The 20583-nt window shown below is 45.2% G+C and overlaps 2 protein-coding genes across 5 annotated transcripts in view; one reads left to right on the forward strand and one right to left on the reverse strand.

Annotated features, from left to right (window-relative positions):
• The window catches only part of Sipa1l3 (signal induced proliferation associated 1 like 3), a 157512-nt gene extending 152042 nt beyond the window's left edge, over positions 1-5470 (reverse strand). For 3 of the 4 annotated variants that reach the window (XM_090322147.1, XM_090322148.1, XM_090322145.1), the window contains exon 1: positions 5145-5302. The gene's annotated coding sequence lies outside the window, so the exon portion shown is untranslated. Of the gene's footprint in view, positions 1-5144; positions 5303-5396 lie in introns of those variants that run through there. The other variant, XM_090322146.1, reaches the window with a different exon arrangement.
• A 468-nt stretch (positions 5471-5938) lies between these two features.
• Wdr87 (WD repeat domain 87) overlaps positions 5939-20583 on the forward strand; it is a 17279-nt gene continuing 2634 nt past the window's right edge. Inside the window, 12 exon segments of the mRNA XM_090322538.1 lie at positions 5939-6128; positions 9442-9562; positions 10611-10778; positions 12834-15712; positions 16885-17147; positions 17949-18298; positions 18300-18578; positions 18580-18690; positions 18692-18770; positions 18773-19042; positions 19045-19372; positions 19471-19481. Coding sequence (XP_090178664.1) covers positions 9488-9562; positions 10611-10778; positions 12834-15712; positions 16885-17147; positions 17949-18298; positions 18300-18578; positions 18580-18690; positions 18692-18770; positions 18773-19042; positions 19045-19372; positions 19471-19481 — 4813 coding nt within the window. The 5' untranslated portion in view covers positions 5939-6128; positions 9442-9487.

Raw genomic sequence — 20583 nt, forward strand, 5'->3', positions numbered from 1 at the left:
GAAATAACCAACAAAGCACCCTAACAGAAACTGACCTAATCCTGTTTCCTGCTTATGTAGCCCAGGCTGGCCTCAATCTCATGGTCCTCCTGAATCCTGAGATCATACATGTGAGCCACTATACCAGGTCTATTGTATCTTATTGCCAGTGAACATGATACCACATCATCCCCACACTATCCTGCTGCTGAATAAGGCACTAACATAGTCTGCAGGACCTGGCCTGTCAAATGAACAAAAAAGGAAATGCTGTGTCCACTTCCTCCACTGGCTTCTGCCTACTTGAAAGGAGAGAGTATAGAGCCTGAGACTGAAATCATTTGCTCATTTGTAAAACCACGTCAATGGGCTCCGATCAGGATTAAGTAAGAACAGGTGTGAAAAGCCAAGAGGAGCAACTAGCAGACAATAAATACTGCGTTACCTACCATTAGCTGCTATGGATATATATATTTTGGGGGGGGTGCTAGTCCTGGGGCTTGAACTCAGGGCCTGGGCACTATTCCTGAGCTTCTTTTGCTCAAGGCTAGTGCTCTACCACATGAGCCACAGGACCAATTATGGCTCTTTCTAGTTATGTGGAACTGAGAAATCAAACCCAGGGCTTCATGCATGCTAAGCAAGCACCCTACCACTAAGCCACATTTCCAGCCCTGTTGCTATAGATATCATTTTAAGACAATTCACTTTTTTCCATTCATTTATGACACTATTTCTGTAGTAAATGTATTCCCACCTCTGGACCTTTACACTTGCTGTTTCCTCTGCCTGGAATGTTTTTTATCTAGTTCCTGACACAGGAGGTACCTCTTGCCCACCCTCATCTCAACTCACATGACTTCTCTTCAGAGGCACAAGAAGCCTAGCCTGACCAGCAGCTACAGTAATCACCCCTTCCCTACCCTCCTCCCTCTCACCAGCCACTTTCCAGCCTTTTACCCTGTTATTTTCTCCATTATACTTAAAACCACTCAAAAATGGATAGGTCAGACTTTTTTTCCCTTTTCTTTTTAATTAAAAAAAAATAAAGTCAGACAGCTGGGGGCAGTGGCTCAGATGAGTGGGGGCAGTGGCTGAGATCTGAGGATCACAGTTCAAAGCCAGCCTGGGCACAAAAGGACCTGAGACTCCTATCTCCAATTAACCTCTAGAAAACAGGAAGTGGGGCTTGGTTCTAGGGTAAGGCGGTAGCCTTGAGCTAAAGAGCTCAGGGATAACACCCAGGCCCAGGGGTAGGGCGGTAGCCTTGAGCTGAAAAGCTCAGGGACAGTGCCCAGGCCAAGTTTAAGACCCATGACCACCCCCCCCCAAAAAAAAGTGAAGCACAAATAGCTTATGCCTGTAATCCTAACTACTTGGGAGATTAAGATCAAGGAGACTGAAGTTCGAGACCAGCTCCATCAAAAAAAAAGTTGTAACACCTCTGACTGGAAACTACATGCCTATCATCCCAGTTGCATGGGAGGTTGGAAGACTGAGACTGGGAGGATCATGCTTCCAGAACAGCTTGGATAACAAGTCTGCAAAACTCTCACTTTGCTCGGAGGCAGGCTGAATCTATCATTCCTTCTCAAGTGGTTGAGTGTCAGCTGTAAGTGAAAAAGTTAAGCAAGAATGTGAGGCCTTAAGTTCAAGCCATAGTACTAACATAAAATAAAATCAATCACCATGGGCAAAAAGCACATCCATTTTCTTCACTCTGGTATCTAAAAACCTGCCAGTGAATGCTTATTACTCACAATCTGAACAACCAGTTATCCCTGGGGGAATGGGACTTGGGTGTGGATAGGAGCAACTATTTTCCATCTATATCTCTGAATTGTCTGACATGTCACAATGAGCCTATCTTTCTTGTATAACTTCTTTTTTATTTAAGTCAAATCCAACCTGACCTCTCCCCCCCTCCTCCCTCTCCCCCTCTCTTTCACACACACACACACACACACACACACACACACACACACACACACTCTACCAGAACAATCCTAAAAACTAGAATACTATGAAAGTACAAATGTGCAGTGGTCCAACAACCCCTCATCCTAATAGCTAAAAACTAACACTGTATTGGAAATGACTGTTCAACTCCTTTATTAAAATGAAATTACATTTAGATTTTTGCAAGTTATTAAACCTAAGTTTGAAATATATCAGCAAAATGTGTTTTGCAGCAAAAAAAAATAGGCAATGATCACCACATTTCCTAAATTCCATTTTTGATGTCTAAAAAACAGATTCACATATAACTTAAACCATTCTACTCAGACTACTAAACAACCATATGCTATTGTCACTAACAATGGAGGCCAACGGAGATTTTTTATTGTTGTTAGGAAGCGCTTTCATTTTTTAAATTGTTATTATAAAAGAGTTACAATTCCCTAAGTCAGGTAATGAGTACAATGCTTCTTGGGCAATAGCAGCCCTTCCTTCCCTTTCCCCAATTTCCCCCCTCCCATCTGCAAGGTAATTTTTTTTTTTAATCCCTGCCTTATTTCTGCAGATATCACACACACACACACACACACACACACACACACACACACGTGTACACACATGGACACTTAGGTAAACTTAATGACCATCATAAATTTGATTAAGACCACAAGTTTCCATACTTAAATGAAAATAACAATGACAGGTTTCTGACCAAAGACTCAACCTAAATTGAGATGTAGTAAATTTCCTTCCCAGCCTTTTCTGGGGTATACAGTATATGTGTTGTCTCCCCAAATGCCAGGAGTGGCCACTTTCCCACATAAGATATTCTAACCTACTGGCAAGAGTATAATTTTTTCAGAAATAAATGAGCACTCAGCTGATCTTTGCCAGGCTAAAACCATAGGATGAGTCCCCTGAAAGTCAAGCCTTCCTTTCATATATGCAGTCACTGCAGTCTAGTCAGGCCCATATTGTCTTCTCTGCCTCTTCTTAATACATATACTACACAGTTAATCCTTGGTGAATTAAAAGACACAAGTCGGCCTTGTCAGAAAGGCCACCTCCAGGGGCTGGAGGAACTTCTAGGGTCCTCAAATGGGAGAACAACATGGGGTTTCTATAACATGGCAGCTCCATCCTGTGTGTCAATCAAGGGGATGAAGGAAAGCAAGTGAAGAAGAGCAATTCCCAATTTCAGGCTTGGGCAATTTATCCATTTGCCACAATGGTAACTACTGAGTCTGGGAAGAAGAGGAGGAAGAGTTCAAGTTGGACATGTTGAGTTTTATTGTGCCAAAGAACAGCCATCAGGAGACACCAATGAAACATAGCCTCCATATTTGAGTTCAAGAGTTCAGTCTGAGCTTTAGAGTCAAGAACTGGCCACACTGGGACAATAATTAAAGCATTGGGACTGGAGGTGTAGTTCAGTGACAGCATGCTGAGCAGCAGGCATGATGGTACATGCGTGTTATCCAAGCCCTTTAGGGGATCCAAGGCAGGAAGATCTTAAATTTGAGGCCAGACTCAGCTATACAGTGAGATTCTGTCTTTAAAAAAGTCCTTAGCACCCCAGCACCAATAATAAGTAAAGGATAGGAGGCACAATATGGAGTGATTTAGAGAGAGAAGCAGTGTGCAGGTGGCTGGTAAAGACAGGTCTGCATCATCTCTTCTTGTCATTTCCTACATTATACAGTACATGCCACAAGTTAACCTTGGAGGAAAAGGAGGATGATACACTAACCTTGTTCCAACCTCTGCCCTATAAGCACAGGCAGAAGCAGAAGAGCCAACAGGAGGGAAAAAAAAAAAGAGCAACAAAAAAAGATACATTCATTACATTCATCAAGTGCTTAATGTGTGCTGGGACCTGTGCAAAACACTAAGCATGAATTATCTCCTGGAATCAGCAGAACAATTCTGGCATAGAAGTCCTATGACTACCATTTCACAGATGGGACACTGAGGCTGGGAGCAAACGTGTGGGGGAGCTCAGGGCTGTCATGTCACAGCCCACAGTGAAGCAGTCTCTGGGCCAGATGGAGAATATTGAAGAACAATTATAATACATAAGGGCTGCTACTTAGTGAGGGGTGGCTCAGACTGGGAATGCAATCTCATCCTTTGAGGGTGGTCCTGCTGTGGTCCCATTTTTATAAATGAAGAACCTAGACCGCTGAGGAGACCAAGATTACATACAGCCAGAGACACCCACACACCCCTCTCAGAGGGTCTCTGGGCCCCTGAGAAAAGACTGAATAAATGATACCATTTACTGAATGCTCTATGCCAGCTTGCTGCACTAAGCACATTACACATGGCATTTTCATTGCATCTTCAAAGCAACTGTCTATGAGGTGGCTGCTACTGAAATCCCCATTATACAAACAGGGAAACTGAGGCACAAGAGGTTGAAGACAGCTGGCCAAGGTCACACAGCTGGTGAATGGCCGAGCTTCAAATATGAATCTCCCTCTCCCTCTCCCTTTCCCTCTCCCTGCTTCCCCAAACCAAAGCTCTGAAACAAAATAATCTGTTTCCAGAACAGCTCTCCTGCACTGAGTGCTAACTATGGACTCGGCAAATGCTTCAACTAACCGTTCACCCTGGGCAATCGATTATCTTCACCTCCTTTCTCCAGGAGCTAACAATAACGCCAACACCTAACAAGTACCTTCCATGTGGCAAATGCCTTATTCGCCAGGTCTCAAAAAACGAATCCCCAGGAAAAAAAAAAAATTTTTTTTAATTAACAACAACAACAGCAACAACAACAACAACAAAAACCCACAGACATTCTCCTTCCCCATTTCATCGAAGGGCGGGGGCGCGGGGGGCACTGAGGTTCGACGCGTTTGCCTTACACCGCAGCTCTGGAGTGGCTGATTTGGGACGTGCACCCCACAGCTCCCCCGACTCCAGGATCCCCCCCCCCGCACCATATCCCCACCACCGCCTCACACAGCTCCAGCTTGCACGTCAGGAAAGTTGAGCCACGCGGGCTCGAGTCCCCCCAGCCGAGTCCAGAAGGGCGTGAGTCTCAGCGCCGCCGCCCCCCACAGCCAATGCCCAGAACCCGGCCGTCCGCCTGGTAGTCCGTCGGTGCTGACCCCCCGAGAGGGGAGGAAGGGGGGTCCGAGCAGCCACCAATTCCCCTTCACCTTTGCACCAGGCTGCTCCTTCAGCCTGGAACCCCATACCTGGATATACCGGTTGCCCGCCCCAGCGGATTCTTCGACCGCGGCGTCTGGCCCCCGCGCGGCTCGCTTGGAAGACGCCGCCAGCTCCGGTGGCCCAAGTGACTTCCAGGCTGCCCACTTCCAAGCCGCTTCGCGCGAGACCTCCTGGGAACTGTAGTTTTCGCCGAACGAGGGCGAGAGAAACTGAAGAGAGCCTAGCGCGCTACTCGCGGGGGCTGCCGGGAGTCGCAATCACACCAACCACCGCGATACCTTCTGGGAAATGTAGTCTCACTGGCCCGCTTCCTTGCTGCTGCTACGGTCTCCACAGAAGACTTCCGCAGCCCGGAGGGGCGTGAGGAGACGGGGAAGGGGGAGGGAAGGGGGCGTGTCTTGTCGGCTGCAGCCTGCAGCTCCGCTACACCCGGGGCCAGTTTCTCGTTTGCAGCGTCTGCCTTCTTTCTCCCTCCGTTCGGTGGACCTTCTCCCTTCCTCTTCTGTGGGACGCGAGTCCCTTAGTCTAGAGCGCCAGCCTGGGAGAGGCGCGAGATTAAAAACAAGCCCTGCGGTAGACACACCCCCTTCCCCGCGAGAGGGACGCGGGAGCGGGGTGGCGGTGCGCGCCCCCGTGGGCGCGCTCCCTTGCGTGCGCGTCCGCCCGCACACGTGCACGCCCTCCCCAAGTAACTCCAGGGGAGTCCGATCGGGACTCCCTCTCCTCACGGCCCGCTCCTTTCCTGGCTCCTCGTGTGCCAGCGCGCACGCGCGCTCTGCCCACACCCCGCGCCACCCCCCCCCCCGCGCCCTCGGTCCCACCGCGGGGCGGGAGGTTGCGGTATTAACCAACCGCTGGGTCTGCGGACTCACTCATCCCCCCCACCCCCGACTCCGCCCCGCAGTGTCCGGCGCTTACCTTTATTTAGCTCTTGATCATCCACATCGCAGCCCCTGAGTACCGCAACACTCGCTGTACCCATCTCGGTTTAGTCGAGAATCTGATCGCAGGTAACTGGAGCAGACCCTGTGGGCAGGGGGGGGGGGAAGGGGGGAGGGGAGCATCCCCGGGGGAGGGGGGCTGCCCAGGGCGCCTCATCTTCATCCACTTTTGAAGTCCTGTTCTTAGGGATCACCAGTGTTCACTGAGTACCCAACAAGCCTAGGAAATGTACCAATCTAATTCACCTGCGGATGGAACCAAAGATTCGATTCGCTCTTACAACAAACAAACCAAAAAAAAGAAAAAGAAAAAAAAAAACTCTTCTTTTTCAAGATTGCCACTCCTACTCTTTGTAAGCGTGACTGAGGGAATTTCTGAATTACAGGGTTCTGTGGTCAAGAAACCCCATCCATAATACCTCCATGCTTTCAGGAAGATGCTTAGTAACATCTGAACCTGGGAGAGGGCAAAGAGTCCCTCATTCATTTGTCCACTCCTTCAATGAAAATGAAAATGTGTTCAGCATTCAACCCACCAGGTTCAGTGATAATGGAGACGTCGGAGGGACTGGATTCCTACCCTCAGGGGAGCTCATCAGTTCAGCAGGCATTTGTGCCGGCCTTCTAGACTGTGGCAACCCCAGCACAAAATATTTGTACCTATTATTTAAGTTGGGCACTAATTGCTCATGGCTATTATCCTAACTACTCAGGAGGCTGAGATCTGGAGGATCCTGCCAACTGGAGTCCATGAGTCTCAATATCATCAGTCAATCACCAAAAAGCCTGACATGGAGCTGTGGCTGAAGTGTTAGAGTGCTAACTTAAAGGGAAAAGGCTAAGGTTTTGGGACCTAGCTGAGTTCAAGCCCCAGTACACACACACACACACACACACACACACACACACACACACTTATTTATTTTTTTATTTTGGTGGGTCATGGGGCTTGAACTTGGCCTAGGCCCTGTCTCTGAGCTCTTCAGTTCAAGGCTACCACCCTGCTCCTGGGCCTGGGCACTGTCCCTGAGCTCTTCAGCTCAAGGCTACCACTCTACCCTTGAGACAAGGCCCACTTCCCATTTCCTAGAGGTTAATTGGAGATAAGAGTCTCAGGTCCTTTTGTGCCCAGGCTGGCTTTGAACTGTGATCCTCAGATCTCAGCCTCCTGAGTAGCTAGGATTATAAATGTGAGCCATCACACCTGGCCACACACACAAAATTTAATTCAAGATACAGATGCAATTTTTAATTTTACATGTCTAGTAAAATGAATCACTGATTTAGCTCAAATACATTCAGGATATTTCAGGCTATATTGAATGAAAATGTTTTCTGCTGATTTAGTTTTGCCATTTAATTAACAGAGTCATCTGTGGAATAGGTCCTAGTAGCAAAATGTTGGAACTTGCCCAATATTAATAAAAACTTGAATAAACAAATGATAGTTAAGTCACACAGTGGAATACCCTGCAGTTGGAGGCTGTAAAATTGAGGTAGAGTTCATTTACTAATATAGTAATTCAGACATTAATCAGTTAATCTTTAGATATAAGAGAAAATATGCAGAATATTGTATACAATATTATCTTACATATTAGAAAAAATTACATATATACTTGTGTATGTACAGTACATTTTTACAACAAAACAGAAAAGGACACAACCAGAGTTACATTCATCAAAGAGGACTGGACAGATGGTCATCTGTGAAAAAAGTCTTTTCTTTATATGCCCTTTTGTATGTTTAAACATTTTTTACTGTGTTCATTTTTAAGTCATGTAAGGGGTGAAAATTGCTAAGACAAGAAGCCATCATAAGAATGAAAACATATATAAAAGCCAGTGACTCATGCCTGTAATCCTAACTACTCAGGAGGCTGAGATTGGAGAATTGAGGTTTGAAACCAGCCTGGGCAGAAAAGTACTTGAGATTCTGTCTCCAATTAGCCAATCAGTGTGAACTGGTAGAATACCAAGCAAGTGTGAGTCCCTGTGTTCAAGCACAGTCCTAGATGCTGTCCTTCCTCTCAGTGACCCTGGGAAATTCTTCTACTCAATGACACTAGCCAACCCTCTTAAGATATATTGTAAGCCTAGGAAATTGTTTCTGTTAGTAAAGAAAGTTAAGTGTATTCCAGCCCTAAGTATAAAGATACCTAAAGTTCTTTGTACTCTGGGACCCTGAGAATGAAGTTGAGCTCCTTATCAGTAATGTCATAAACAGAAAAGCTAAACTAAGTTTAACTCTCTGGATTTATAATCAACTAAGTAGGCCTTTCTGGTGCCACTGGACTTTCTATGTCCTCTACCCAAATACGAGGCTTCCCTATAGGGCCCTACCTCAAAAGTCAGGAACACACATGAACCTCATTTTAGGTAGTCAAATATTTTTATAATATGTATTCATAGTATTCTGTACCTTACCTTTGCAAAACTGAATCTCAGAAATTGGATGTGGTGGTATCAGCTTATAATCTCAGCTGATGCTGAGGCAAAATGATCATTTGTGCCTACAATCTGGAAGCCAGCCTAAGAACAACATAGTAAAACACTATAACAACAACAACAACAAAAAAGAAAAAATAATAGGGAAATATCTGTTTGAGAAAATTAAAAAGTTACAGAAAAGTTTAAAGAGTAAAATAACCCTTTCTCAGAACTATCCATTGCAATCAAGTTTATGACTGACTATTCTTTGGTGTGTGCCTTCCCTACTAGACAGTTATAAAATAAAACCAGAAAACTCCAAGCTGCCTCTAGCCTAACCCCCCCCCAATTTATAACACCCACATACACACAACCAATGAGTACCCCAAAGGAAATCCAAAGGGCCTCACAATATGATGGAGTACAGTGCCCTCTAGGGGCAACTCCAAACACAAACCTATATAGTTAGCAGGACCTACCACATCTTGACCCCAAATACCTGCTCCCCTAAATTGAGTACAGGGCTTGAATTATCCCATCAGATTATCTTTGGGTTATCAAGACACTAAACATCCAAGACCACAAGGATTCAGTAATTGAAGTTTATTCCAGGCTTTCTTTTTTCTTTTTCTTCTTTTTTTTTAAGTAGTACTAGACCTAGTGTTTGCTACCACTTGATGCCAGTCCTGGGGCTTGAATTCAGGGCCTGGACACTGTCCTCGAGTTTTCTTTGCTCAAGGCTAGTGCTCTCCACTTGAGCCACAGCACCACTTCTGCTTTTTGTGTATGGGTACTGAAGAATCAAACCCAGGGCTTCATGTACACTAGAAGCACTCTACCACTAGGCCATGCTCCCAGGTGCTTTAGTTATTTTGGAATAGCTTTTGTCCTTTGATTCCTAGTTCTTTGAAAAATAACCTTGACTAAGTAGCCCTCTTTTGGATTCCCACAGGTTTTAAGCAACAGTCGTGAGAGGAAACTAGAGGACAATCAAGGTGATGTCTTCCCCCAGACTCATTCTCACCTGGAATGACTATAAATATCTCCTAAATGATGCCATAAATAAAAGCAAGGTAATGTATATGTAGGATGTAAGCATATCTATCTTACACTGATAAATACTTTAGGAGAGCCATAGATTGCAAATGCAAGAAGAAAACAGGATAGACCGTTAAGATAATTATCACTGTAGTAGGAAATGGACCAAGTCCCAAGTAAGTCTATAAACCTCTTACAAAGATATTTTGGTAGCATTGGCTAAGGAACCCACACTCTGAGAAGAGAGATTTCCTAAAAGGGAAGGAAGTGACCAGAGAAAATAGTTGCAAACCAGTTTTGCTATGGCTGCCTCTGTGAGATGGAGCCCAGATGAATGTGTCATAGTACATGTGCTTTCTCTGTGGGATAATGCACATTGAGTTTATGCAGCTCATTTGACTTAAGTCAAATGTGAAGGCTATATAAGGGGTTCTAAAAGTCTTACTTATGCAGTTTAATTTTTTTCTTTTTGCCAGTTGTAGAGCTTGAACTCTCAGCCTGGACACTGACCCTGAGAGCTTCAGCTCAAGGCTAGCTTAACTCTACCACTTGAGCCACAGTGCCACTTCCAGTTTTCTGGTGGTTAATTGGAAATAAAAGTCTCACGGACTTTCTGGCTAGGCTAGCTTTGAACCATGATCCTCAACCTCAGTCTCCTAGGATTACAGGCATAAGCCACCAGCATATTGGCTTAATCTTTACTATTTGAACTGCTTTTGATTTGGGGATAGCCTGTTAAAGTACTTGTGGCTTGTCTAGGTAATTTGTTACATGTTGTAACTTTTATGATCCATGTGTCTTTTAGATACAAAGAAGACTAATTAAGCCAAGTATGGTTAATTTCACTTTGGAACAATTATTTACTCTGTGTTCACAGTACAAAATATATACATGTAGAGTATTTTAGAGGGGTCTAGTTCCCTCATATTTTGGAGAGATTTGTTCTATGCATTGTGGGTGTATTCAGAGTTAGGGAGGATCTGAAACATGATCTGGGGAATTGCTTCCATCTTGACTTCTTTTAGAGAAAAAAAATTTTTTAGTGCATGGATATCTTAGCTTTCTATACTATGCCTCTCCCAGAATTCTGAACAGCAAAAGAATGAGACAGTTGTGCTGAGTGATCGGTCCCAGTTACTGTTCAGAGAAACTCACTTCCCTCAAACTATACCACTTATATGCCAGTACTTCAGCGATGCCTTCTTCTTTGCCTCCCTCTCCTGGGTGAACTCGTACACAAAAGAAATACAGGTAATTCTGCTTTCCTCTGCCTTCCTTTCTTCCCTCCCTTCCTCCCTTCCCCCTTGTTTCCCCTTCCCTTCCTCCCTCTCTCACTTTCTTCCTTCCCTTCCTTTCTTTCTTTCTTGTGCCAGTACAGGGCTTGAACTCAGGGCCTGGATGCTTGCTATCCCTTGGGTTTTTCTCTCAAGGCTGCCACTCTACCACTTGAACCACAGCTCCAGCTCCACTTCCAACTTTTTTTGGTTGTTGATTAGGGATAAGGGTTTCACAGACTTTCTGCCCATGATTCAAACTGTGATCATAAGATCTCAGCCTCCTGAATGGTTAGGATTACAAGTGTGAGCCCCAGCACCCAGCTCTTCCTCTCTCTCCTTTGTTTATTCTCTAGGACCATGCCCACATACCTCACAACCCTGATTACCAAATGAACAAATGAATATGATCTCTCTCTCTCTCTCTCTCTCTCTCTCTCTCTCTCTCTCTCTCTCTCTCTCTCTCTCTCTCTTTCTCTCCCTCTCTCTTTTTGGGGGGGGCAATCCTAGGGCTTGAACTCCCGGCCTGGACACTGTCCTTGAGCTTTCTCAAATCTAGCATTCTACCACTTGAGCCACAGCCTCACTTCTGGCTTTTTCTGTGTATGTGGTACCAAAGAATCAAACCCAGGTCTTCGTGCATGCTAGGCAAGCACTCTACCAGTACTCCAAACTCCCATGAATATAATCTTGAACCATGATTCCCCCCCCCATTCTCTCTAAATTCGCCTTTTTTTCTTTTTGGCCCATCATGAGGCTTGAACTCAGGATCTGGGCACTGTCCCTGAGCTCTTTTGCTCAATGCTAGTGCTCTACCACTTTGAGACACAGCACTACTTCTGGGTTTTTGATGTTTAATTGGAGATAAAAATCTCACAAACGGGGGCCAGGAGTTTTGCCTAGTGGTAGAGTGCTTGCCTAGCATGCACGAAGACCTGGGTTCGATTCCTCGGTACCCCACATACATAGCAAAAAGCCGGAAGTGGTGCTGAGGCTCAAGTGGTAGAGTGCTAGCCTTGAGAAAGTCCAAGGACAGTGCTCAAGCCCTGAGCTCAAGCCCAGGACTGGTGGAAAAAAAAATCTCACAAACTTTTCTGCTGGGGCTAGCTTTAAACCACAATCTTAATATCTCAACTTCATGAGCAGCTAGGATAGTAGACATGAACCACTGACCCAAGCTCTAATTGTTTTTTTTTTCCCAGTCCTAGGGTTTGAACTCAGGGCCAAACTCCCAGTCCTCTAATTGCTTTTTACAAGACTTTATGGCTCTCTTTTTTTTGGGGGGGCGGGGGGTGTCGTAGGGCTTAAACTTGGCCTGTGCTCTATCCCTGAGTCCTCAGTTCGAGGCTACCACCCTTCCCTTGAGCCAAGGGAGATAAGAGTCTCAGGTCCTTTTGTGCCCAGGCTGGCTTTGAACCTTGATCCTCAGATCTCAGCCTCCTGAGTATCTAGGCGTACAGGCATGAGCCACTATGCCCGGCTATGGCTCTCTTTAACTCAAGGTTAGGCAAAAGGTTCTAAGCATTCCTTATCAATTCTGTTTTGAACTCCCATCACCAGAAGGTAGAATCTTCTTACCTAGTTTTTGCCAGTCCTAGGGCTTGAACACGGGGTCTGGGCACTGTCCTTGGACACTTTTTGCTCAAGGCTGGCACTCTGCCCACATGAGCCACAGCGCCACTTCCAGCTTTTTCTGTATATGTAGTACTGAGGAATCGAATCCAGGGCCAGCACTCTATCACTAGACTACACTCTGGTCCCTCCTCCTTTGATATCTTTAGGCACTTCTGTGTGTGTAGAGATACTGAGGCTTGAATTCAGGTCCTGAGTGTTTTTCTGTTCAAGCCTGGTACCCTATTGCTTGAACCACAGCTCCACTTCTGAATTTTTGGTAATTAGATATAAATGTCTCACGGATGACCTTTCCTTCTTGGGCTGGCTTTGAACCTCAGTCTCTTACAGGTGTTAAGTCCCTGGCACCAAGCCTTAGGCAATTTTTAAAAAATTGTTTTTTAATCTTATGCTTTTCCAGGCTGTAGTCTGGACAAAAAGCAAAATTGATGACATGGTTGAGAAGAAAATATTTCCCATGAGTGAACGGCTTCCACCGGTCCAGTTGATGGTCCACGCTGGTTCCTTTCATATCCTCGTGGTCTACTGTGGTGACCTCTTCCTGCGGCTCTTTGGGGATCACTTTCGGTCCTTCAAATCTATGGGCACAGTATCCTGCCGCTTCAATATCAGCTGCCTCTGCTATGACCCAGAATCAATGGTACTCCTGTCCGGTAATGTTGGGGGAATAGTCACCTGGACTATTGAGCGCAGTGGTACAGGCCTCCAGATAGCTCACATATTTCCCATACAAGGTGAAGAGCTGGTACAGGATGTCGTGCTAAATGGCCCGAATAACTCCCTCCTCGCCCTGTGTGAGACTGTGGTGAGGGTCCTTGAACGTCAGGAGTCTGGCCATCTACACGAGGTGAAGAAGTTTACCACCTCTGCTAGTGGTTCTTCTTTCACCTGCTGCTTTACTTGTTTTGAACTGGGATTTTTCTATGCTGGAAACAAAGCAGGGGAAATCCATGTCTGGACCCTTAAACAAAGCCAACCTCTCCACAATTTCAGGGCCCATTCTTCAGCAGTGATATGTGTTCATAGCCGGCCAGAGGCTCACACTCTACTAACAGCTGGCCAAGAAGGCATAATCAAGGAATGGAATCTCACCTCTGGGAATTTACTTCGACGACTAGAACTCGAAGAGCAGTTAATCTGCTTCCAATTTATTGATGACACCACTTTTTATTGCCAAACTGCCCATAGTTTTTCCTTACGTCGTCTGCCCTGCTTCTATAGCCTCTTCAACATCTGTGGCTGCCCCCCGCAGCAAGTGCGTCGAGTCCACTGTGGAAAGAACTGGTATCGAATCCTGTGCACCACAGAGGATGGCATCCTGCGCTTTCTTTCTCCAATCACAGGGGATCTTCTGGTTGTCACCTGGCCCTTTGTCATCCTGGACAATGCTGTGGATTGGGCCTATGATCCAATGAAGGAGGAACTCTTCGTAGCCACGGGCACCTCAGAGGTGCTGGTGTTTGACACAAGTCGCTCCCCTTGCCCAACTAAGTATTTCATATGCACCTCAGCAGATTCTGAGGACTTGATACAATGCCTGGCTTATGGGCATTTCAACTTGGGGCGGGGACTACAAGGACTGATATTCTCTGGACACCAGAGTGGCATGATTAGAATACTTTCTCGGCACAAGTGTGCCAGAGTTGAGAAATTGACCCACTATGGGGCTGTCCTGTCACTCTCTACGATGAATGTAGAGATCTTTGTTAACCGAGAAAGCTTTTTGGTCTGTTCCTATGGAATGGATGACTACATACACCTATTAGAAGTCACGTTTGAAGGAATCAGAGTACAACTGAAGCCTCTAGCCAGCGTTCTCAGTAGCTGTCTGCTGAAACACCTGATTCTTTTGCCCCATTCTGTATGTGCAATCACAGAGAGAAACTGCCTACGTCTCTGGAAGTTCCATGATTTTCTGTTTACTGGGTCAGACAAAGGCACAAAATACATAGAAACGTTGCCTCTACACCAATGTTCCATTGTATCTTTCGATGTCTGTTTGACCTTGAATATTTTTGTCACAGGTGGTGCTGACGGCTCTGTCCGGATCTGGAATTTCCAGGGTGGACTTGTAGCCATGTTGGATTCATCACTTCACTTTGGTCCACTGTGTTTTGCAAATGACCGGGGTGACCTCCTTGTGAGTTTCAACCAGAGTCTTTATTTAGTATCCTCTTTACAACTGCTTCCCCCAGCCATTCTGTCTCAATTAAACATTATAAGTATCCAAGATGAATTGCTTGAACCACCTAAGCCTTTCATGCCAAGTTTCTTTCTCTCTTTTGAGACTTTGTTTGTGCCTAAGTATATCTACCGGAGTCAAGGGAAACAGGAATTAATGGGTCTAGAGACCCTGGTTAATAAGCGGGCCATTGCCTTCGACCATTCTGTGCCACATGTCATAGAAGAAGATGAGGATAGGACCATTATGTTACTGACTGACACCCAACAGGATTCTTGGGAGACAAAATCAACTGCACAGAAAAAGAAGCCAAAACTTCACTATTCCAATTATGTGCTTCCTCCCCAATTAGTAATGACCAGCTGGGATGGGCTCAACCCATATCAGATACTGCGATACTACTTTGGGCAGGGGCACCAATGGCTTATTGCCCCCGATTGCTACATTCCCAACTCTGTGATTCGGGCCCGTCTTTGGCCGGAGGGCAGCCCAATATTTCTACAGTGCAATCTGCGCTCCCCACAGCGGGAAGTGGAATGGGAGAAGTCTCAACCACTCTTCTTATGGTACAGCAAGAAAAAATCGGTCAGTGCTGCAAAACCTGTTCCAGAGGCGAAAGAGGATGCACAGTTTCTAGAAAAGAGACTAGCCAAGGATATAACCTACAGTGTCCTCACAGATTCAAGCCGCAGCTGGCTGGGGAAAAGGATGAATGAAGCAACTGTGAATAATCTAATTGAGGCCATCCTCAATATTATGGTCCATGCTCCTCCAGTGAAGTATCAATGCTGTATTAGTGCACTAGGGCAAATCTTTGCCTCTTACCAAGTTTCTCCCGTATTGCGCTCTGAGACAGCTCATCGTTTGCTAGATGATACAACAAATTCCAACTCCCAGATTCGAGAACTAGCCTGGGAAGGGTTAAAACGTCTAGGAATAATTACTCATCTCTTTGCCTTGCCTCTGACTCAAGGACTATTGGATAAGGATCAAAAAGTGAGGACTAAGGTCATGGCACTCATGACTGAAACTGGGATCCACAGTAAAACCTCACTCTTAAACTTGATCCAGAGACGAGAATTTTTCCGGGAGTTACAGTAAGTTATTGGTTGCCTTCCTCACTTTTTTTTATATATTTTATTGTAATTAATAAAAGGGTTACATGATATTTGCCAGATAGAAGGTGCATTAATTCACATACATGGATACCCTTTCACATGTCTTGGTGCCTTCCTCACTTTTTTAGCACTTGCTAATTTTATCTTCCTCTCCCCCATTTTCCTTCAGTTCTCTTTGCCATCTATCTCTTCATCTTTGTTTGATTAGTTCTCCATGATCTTCTCTTTTACAGCTTTAAAAAAAAAAATTGAGGGGCCGGGAGTTTGGCCTAGTGGTTAAAGTGCTTGCCTAGCATGCATGAAGACCCGGGTTTGATTCCTCGGTACCACATACATAGAAAAAAGCTGGAAGTGGTACTGAGGCTCAAGTGGTAGAGCTCTAGCCTTGAGAAAGTCCAAGGACAGTGCTCAGGCCCTGAGCTCAAGCCCAGGACTGGCAAAAAAAAAAAATTGAAGCTGGGCGCTGGTGGCTCACATCTGTAATCCTAGCTACTCATGAGGCTGAGATCTGAGGATTGCAGTTCAAAGCCATCCCTGGCACAAAAAATGTCCATGAGACCTATCTCCAATTAACCACCAGAAAATGGGAAATAGCACTGTGGCTCAAGTGGTAGAGCACTACCCTTGAACTGAACAGCTCAGGGATAGAGCCCAGGCCCAAAGTTCAAGCCCCACGACCAACAAAAATAAAAATAAATAAAAGTTTTTGGACAATCATTGACAATTTTGACCACTTACTCCTTTCACCATTTTTTGCCTTTTCCTGTCTGTTCTCTAAGCTCCTGAATTTCCTTTGTCATCTTTTTAAATAAATATATATAATGCATATGTATAATTTTATTTATATATGTATAATTTTATCATTAAGGAGTTGGAGAGGGGTTACAATTCTCCTTAGATAATGTCATTCCTTCCTTTGCTTGTGCCCAGTTTCCCCCTCCCCCCCTTGCCCACAAATTTTTACATAGTAGATACTGAATTCCATGACTGCATTTGTCCACCTTGCCTCCATTTCTCTTCCTTTTATCACCTTTTGCTCTTACCTCTGCAGCTTCCCTTCAGGTAGCTATGCTGTCTCTCTTGAGCACTCTGTCAACTCCCTGCCTGTTCCACAGTAAATTATTTCTCATTCTCTCCTTTGATTTTCATAGGCAAGAGATGATTGGAGAGGAATCCCTGGACCATTTGCTGGGAATTCGGCCAGCAGATATGCAAATCATTATTGCTCATGTGGAACAGCAACTAAGTGAAAACTTGACCTTGTTATCAGAAGGTGGAAAGTTGGAATTTTCTTTAACTGCCCCAAGAGCTTCTCTACGTAAATATTCTTCTGAGCAATTCACGGAAGTCACAGAAGAACCAGAAGTCAAGCCCAAACCTACAAAAAGGGCCCGAACAACTGAGAAAAAACACAGTATGTACGGAATGATCTTGTCCATGCCTCTGGGTCCCCAAAGAGCCAGGGTAGTTAGGGTCAGTGGGGAGAGGATTAAGTAGAATGAGCTTGTCATAGAAGACAATTATCCTAGGACAGATCCACCTAAATACCTAAAGGCCTATCTCTAAAACTGGTTGTCAGAGAAGCATCTGGGAATTAGGAATCCTGAAAGTGTGTGTGTGTGTGTGTGTGTGTGTGTGTGTGTGTGTATGTGTGTGCATGCACACACACATCTATATTGAGGCTGAATTCACAGTCTGGGTGCTGTCCCTTAGCTTTTGTGTTCAAGGCTAATGCTCTACCACTTGAGCCACAGCTCCACTTCCATCTTTTTTTTTTGCCAGTCCCGGGCTTGAGCGCAGGGCCTGAGCACTGTCCTTGGACTTTCTCAAGGCTAGAGCTCTACCACTTGAGCCTCAGCACCACTTCCGGCTTTTTTCTATGTATGTGGTACCGAGGAACCGAACCCGGGTCTTTGTGCATGCTAGGCAAGCACTTTAACCACTAGGCCAAACTCCTGGCCTCCACTTCCATGTTTTTGGTGGTTAATGAGATATCAGATTCCCATAAGCTCTTCTGCCAAGGCTGGCTTTGATCCTTATAATCTTCAGATCTCAGCTTCCTGAGTGGCTAGGATTACAGGCATGAGTCACCTATGCCTAGCTGGTATTACTACTTCTTCTTCTTCTTTTTTTTTTTTTTTCGGCATTTCCTCTTAGCACATATCAGGTTTGGGAAGAGTTTCATTTAGTTTCTACCTCCTGGTTTTCCCTGCAGTGCGAAAAGCTATCCGAACTCTCAGAAAGATGAAAGAGGGAGAACCTAAACTGGCAGTGTCACCTGTGGAGGCTGAAGGTGAGGGTGACACTACTGAGATGGACATTTCACATATCTTTGAATGGCCATCAAGAGTACCTTCAGTAAGCAGCTTAATGAAGTTGCCCAAAGATGAAACTTTAGAGACAGATGTCTCAAAGGAGCACAGGGCTGAAACCATAAAATTGCTGAGGAAGCAGAAACCTCAGAAACTCAAAAAAGTGGCCAAGAAGAAAAAAGAAGAAGTAGCAGTAGTAGTTGAGGAACCTTTGCCCCCAGAAAAACCAGTGAAAAGGGTTCCTTCTGGACGGGGGTGCTACCGGAGTACCTGGCTCTAAAAAAACCACTTCATGGCGGGATGATCTATGTCGTCTTATGGCTCTCAGGATTTCTACCTCCCATACGCAAATGAAAAAAGATGTCGAATCTGAGCTGATGTCTGTAGCTCAGGAGATGTTGGTAGATCGCCAACCCAGTTGGGAACTCTTTCAGGAGATCTGCCCCAGGAAAAGTGAGGATATGTTTGACTTTGACTGGGAAGTAGCCTGGCAAGAGCAGAAACCAACTTTTATCCATGAAGAAGCAATTAGTGGAGGACCTGTTAATCACAGAGGGGGAGGAGGAGGAGGAGCCAGAGAGTCTGGGAGTGCAAGAGGAAGAAACAACAGAAAAGAAGAAGGAGATGGAGGAAGTGGTTTCCAAAGAAAGAAGAGAAAAAGAAAGTGATTTTTTTAGAACCAGCTGACCTATCAAAGGGAAAACAAAAATTAAGGAAAGAAGAGAGAAGAAACTCAAGAAGAAAGCATTCCAGGAAGAAAAGAAATTAGGTAAAAAAAGAGAAGGAAGAGAGGGGATTTGATTATGGTTTCAGATGAACTTTCTCCAGAGATGGAAGAGGCTGGGCCAGAAGAACCAGTTAGTAGTGAGAGGGGAGATGTCTTTTGAAGAATGGAAGGAATCTTGGAAAGACTGGAATGAAGTCCAGAAGAAGTCAAATATATCCTGGGATGAATGGAAGAAAGACTGGGACAGGAGGCAAACTTGAGAAAAAGAAAAAGAAGAAAATAAAAGAGAGAGGAAAAGAGAAGGAAGAAGAGGAAGAAGAAGGGAAAGGAAAAGGAAAAAGGAAAGGGGAAAGAGAAAGAGGAAGGGAAAGCGAAAGAGGAAATGAAATGGAAGGAAGAAGTGAAAGGGAAAGAGGAAGGGAAAGAGGGAAAGGAAAGAGGAAATGAAAGGGAAGAAGGAAGGGAAAGGGAAAAGGAAGGGAAAGAGGAAAGGAAAGAGGAAAGGAAGGGGAAGGAAGAAGTGAAAAGGGAAAGAGGAAGGGAAAGAGGAAAGGAAAGAGGAAAGGAAAGGGAAGGAAGAAGTGAAAGGGAAAGGACGATGTGAAAGGGAGAGAGGGACATGGAAGGGAAAGAGGACGTGAAAGGGAGAGAGGACGTGAAAGGGAGAGAGGACGTGAAAAGGAGAGAGGACGTGAAAGGGAGAGAGGACGTGAGGACGTGGAAGGGAAAGAAGGAAGGGAAAGAGGAAAGGAAAGAGGAAATGAAAGGGGAAGGAAGAAGTGAAAGGGGAAAGAGGAAGGGAAAGAGGAAAGGAAAGAGGAAAGGAAGGGAAGAAGGGAAGGGAAAGGGGAAGAGGACGTGAAAGGGAAAGAGGACGTGGAAGGGAGAGAGGACGTGAAAGGGAGAGAGGACGTGGAAGGGAGAGAGGACGTGGAAGGGAAGAGAGGAAGGGAAAGAGGAAAGGAAAGAGGAAATGAAAGGGAAGGAAGAAGTGAAAGGGAAAAGAGGAAGGGAAAGAGGAAAGGAAAAGGGAAGAAGGAAGGGAAAGGGAAAGAGGACATGGAAGGGAGAGAGGACGTGGAAGGGAGAGAGGACGTGAAAGGGAGAGAGGACGTGAAAGGGAAAGAGGAAGTGGAAGGGAAAGAGGATGTGAAAGGGAGAGAGGACGTGAAAGGGAGAGAGGACGTGGAAGGGAAAGAGGAAGGGAAAGAGGAAAGTGAAAGAGGAAATGAAAGGGAAGAAGAAGTGAAAGGGAAAGAGGAAAGGAAAGAGGAAATGAAAGGGAAGGAAAAAGTGAAAGGGAAAGAGGAAGGAAAGAGGAAAGGAAAGGGAAGGAAGAAGTGAAAGGGAAAGAGGAAGGGAAAGAGGAAATGAAAGGGAAGAAGGAAGGGAAAGGGAAAGAGGAAGGGAAAGAGGAAAGGAAAGAGGAAAGGAAAGGGAAGAAGGAAGGGAAAGGAAGGAAAGAGGAAGGAAGAGGAAAGGAAAGAGGAAAGGAAAGGAAGGAAGAAGTGAAAGGGAAAGAGGAAGGGAAAGAGGAAGAGAAAGGAAGGAGGAAATGAAAGGGAAGAAGGAAGGGAAAGGGAAAGAGGAAGGGAAAGAGGAAAGGAAAGAGGAAAGGAGGGGAAGGAAGAAGGAGTGAAAGAGGAAAGAGGAAAGGAAGAGGAATGGAAAGAGGAAAGGAAAGAGGAAATGAAAGGGAAGGAAGAAGTGAAAGGGAGAGAGGATGTGAAAGGGAAGGAGGAAAGGAAAGAGGAAAGGAAAGAGGAAATGAAAGGGAAGGAAGAAGTGAAAGGGAAAGAGGAAAGGAAAGA

Source organism: Megascapheus bottae, chromosome 31 (genome assembly GCF_031878675.1).
Source record: "Megascapheus bottae isolate mThoBot1 chromosome 31, mThoBot2.hap1, whole genome shotgun sequence".
NCBI lineage: Eukaryota > Metazoa > Chordata > Mammalia > Rodentia > Geomyidae > Megascapheus > Megascapheus bottae.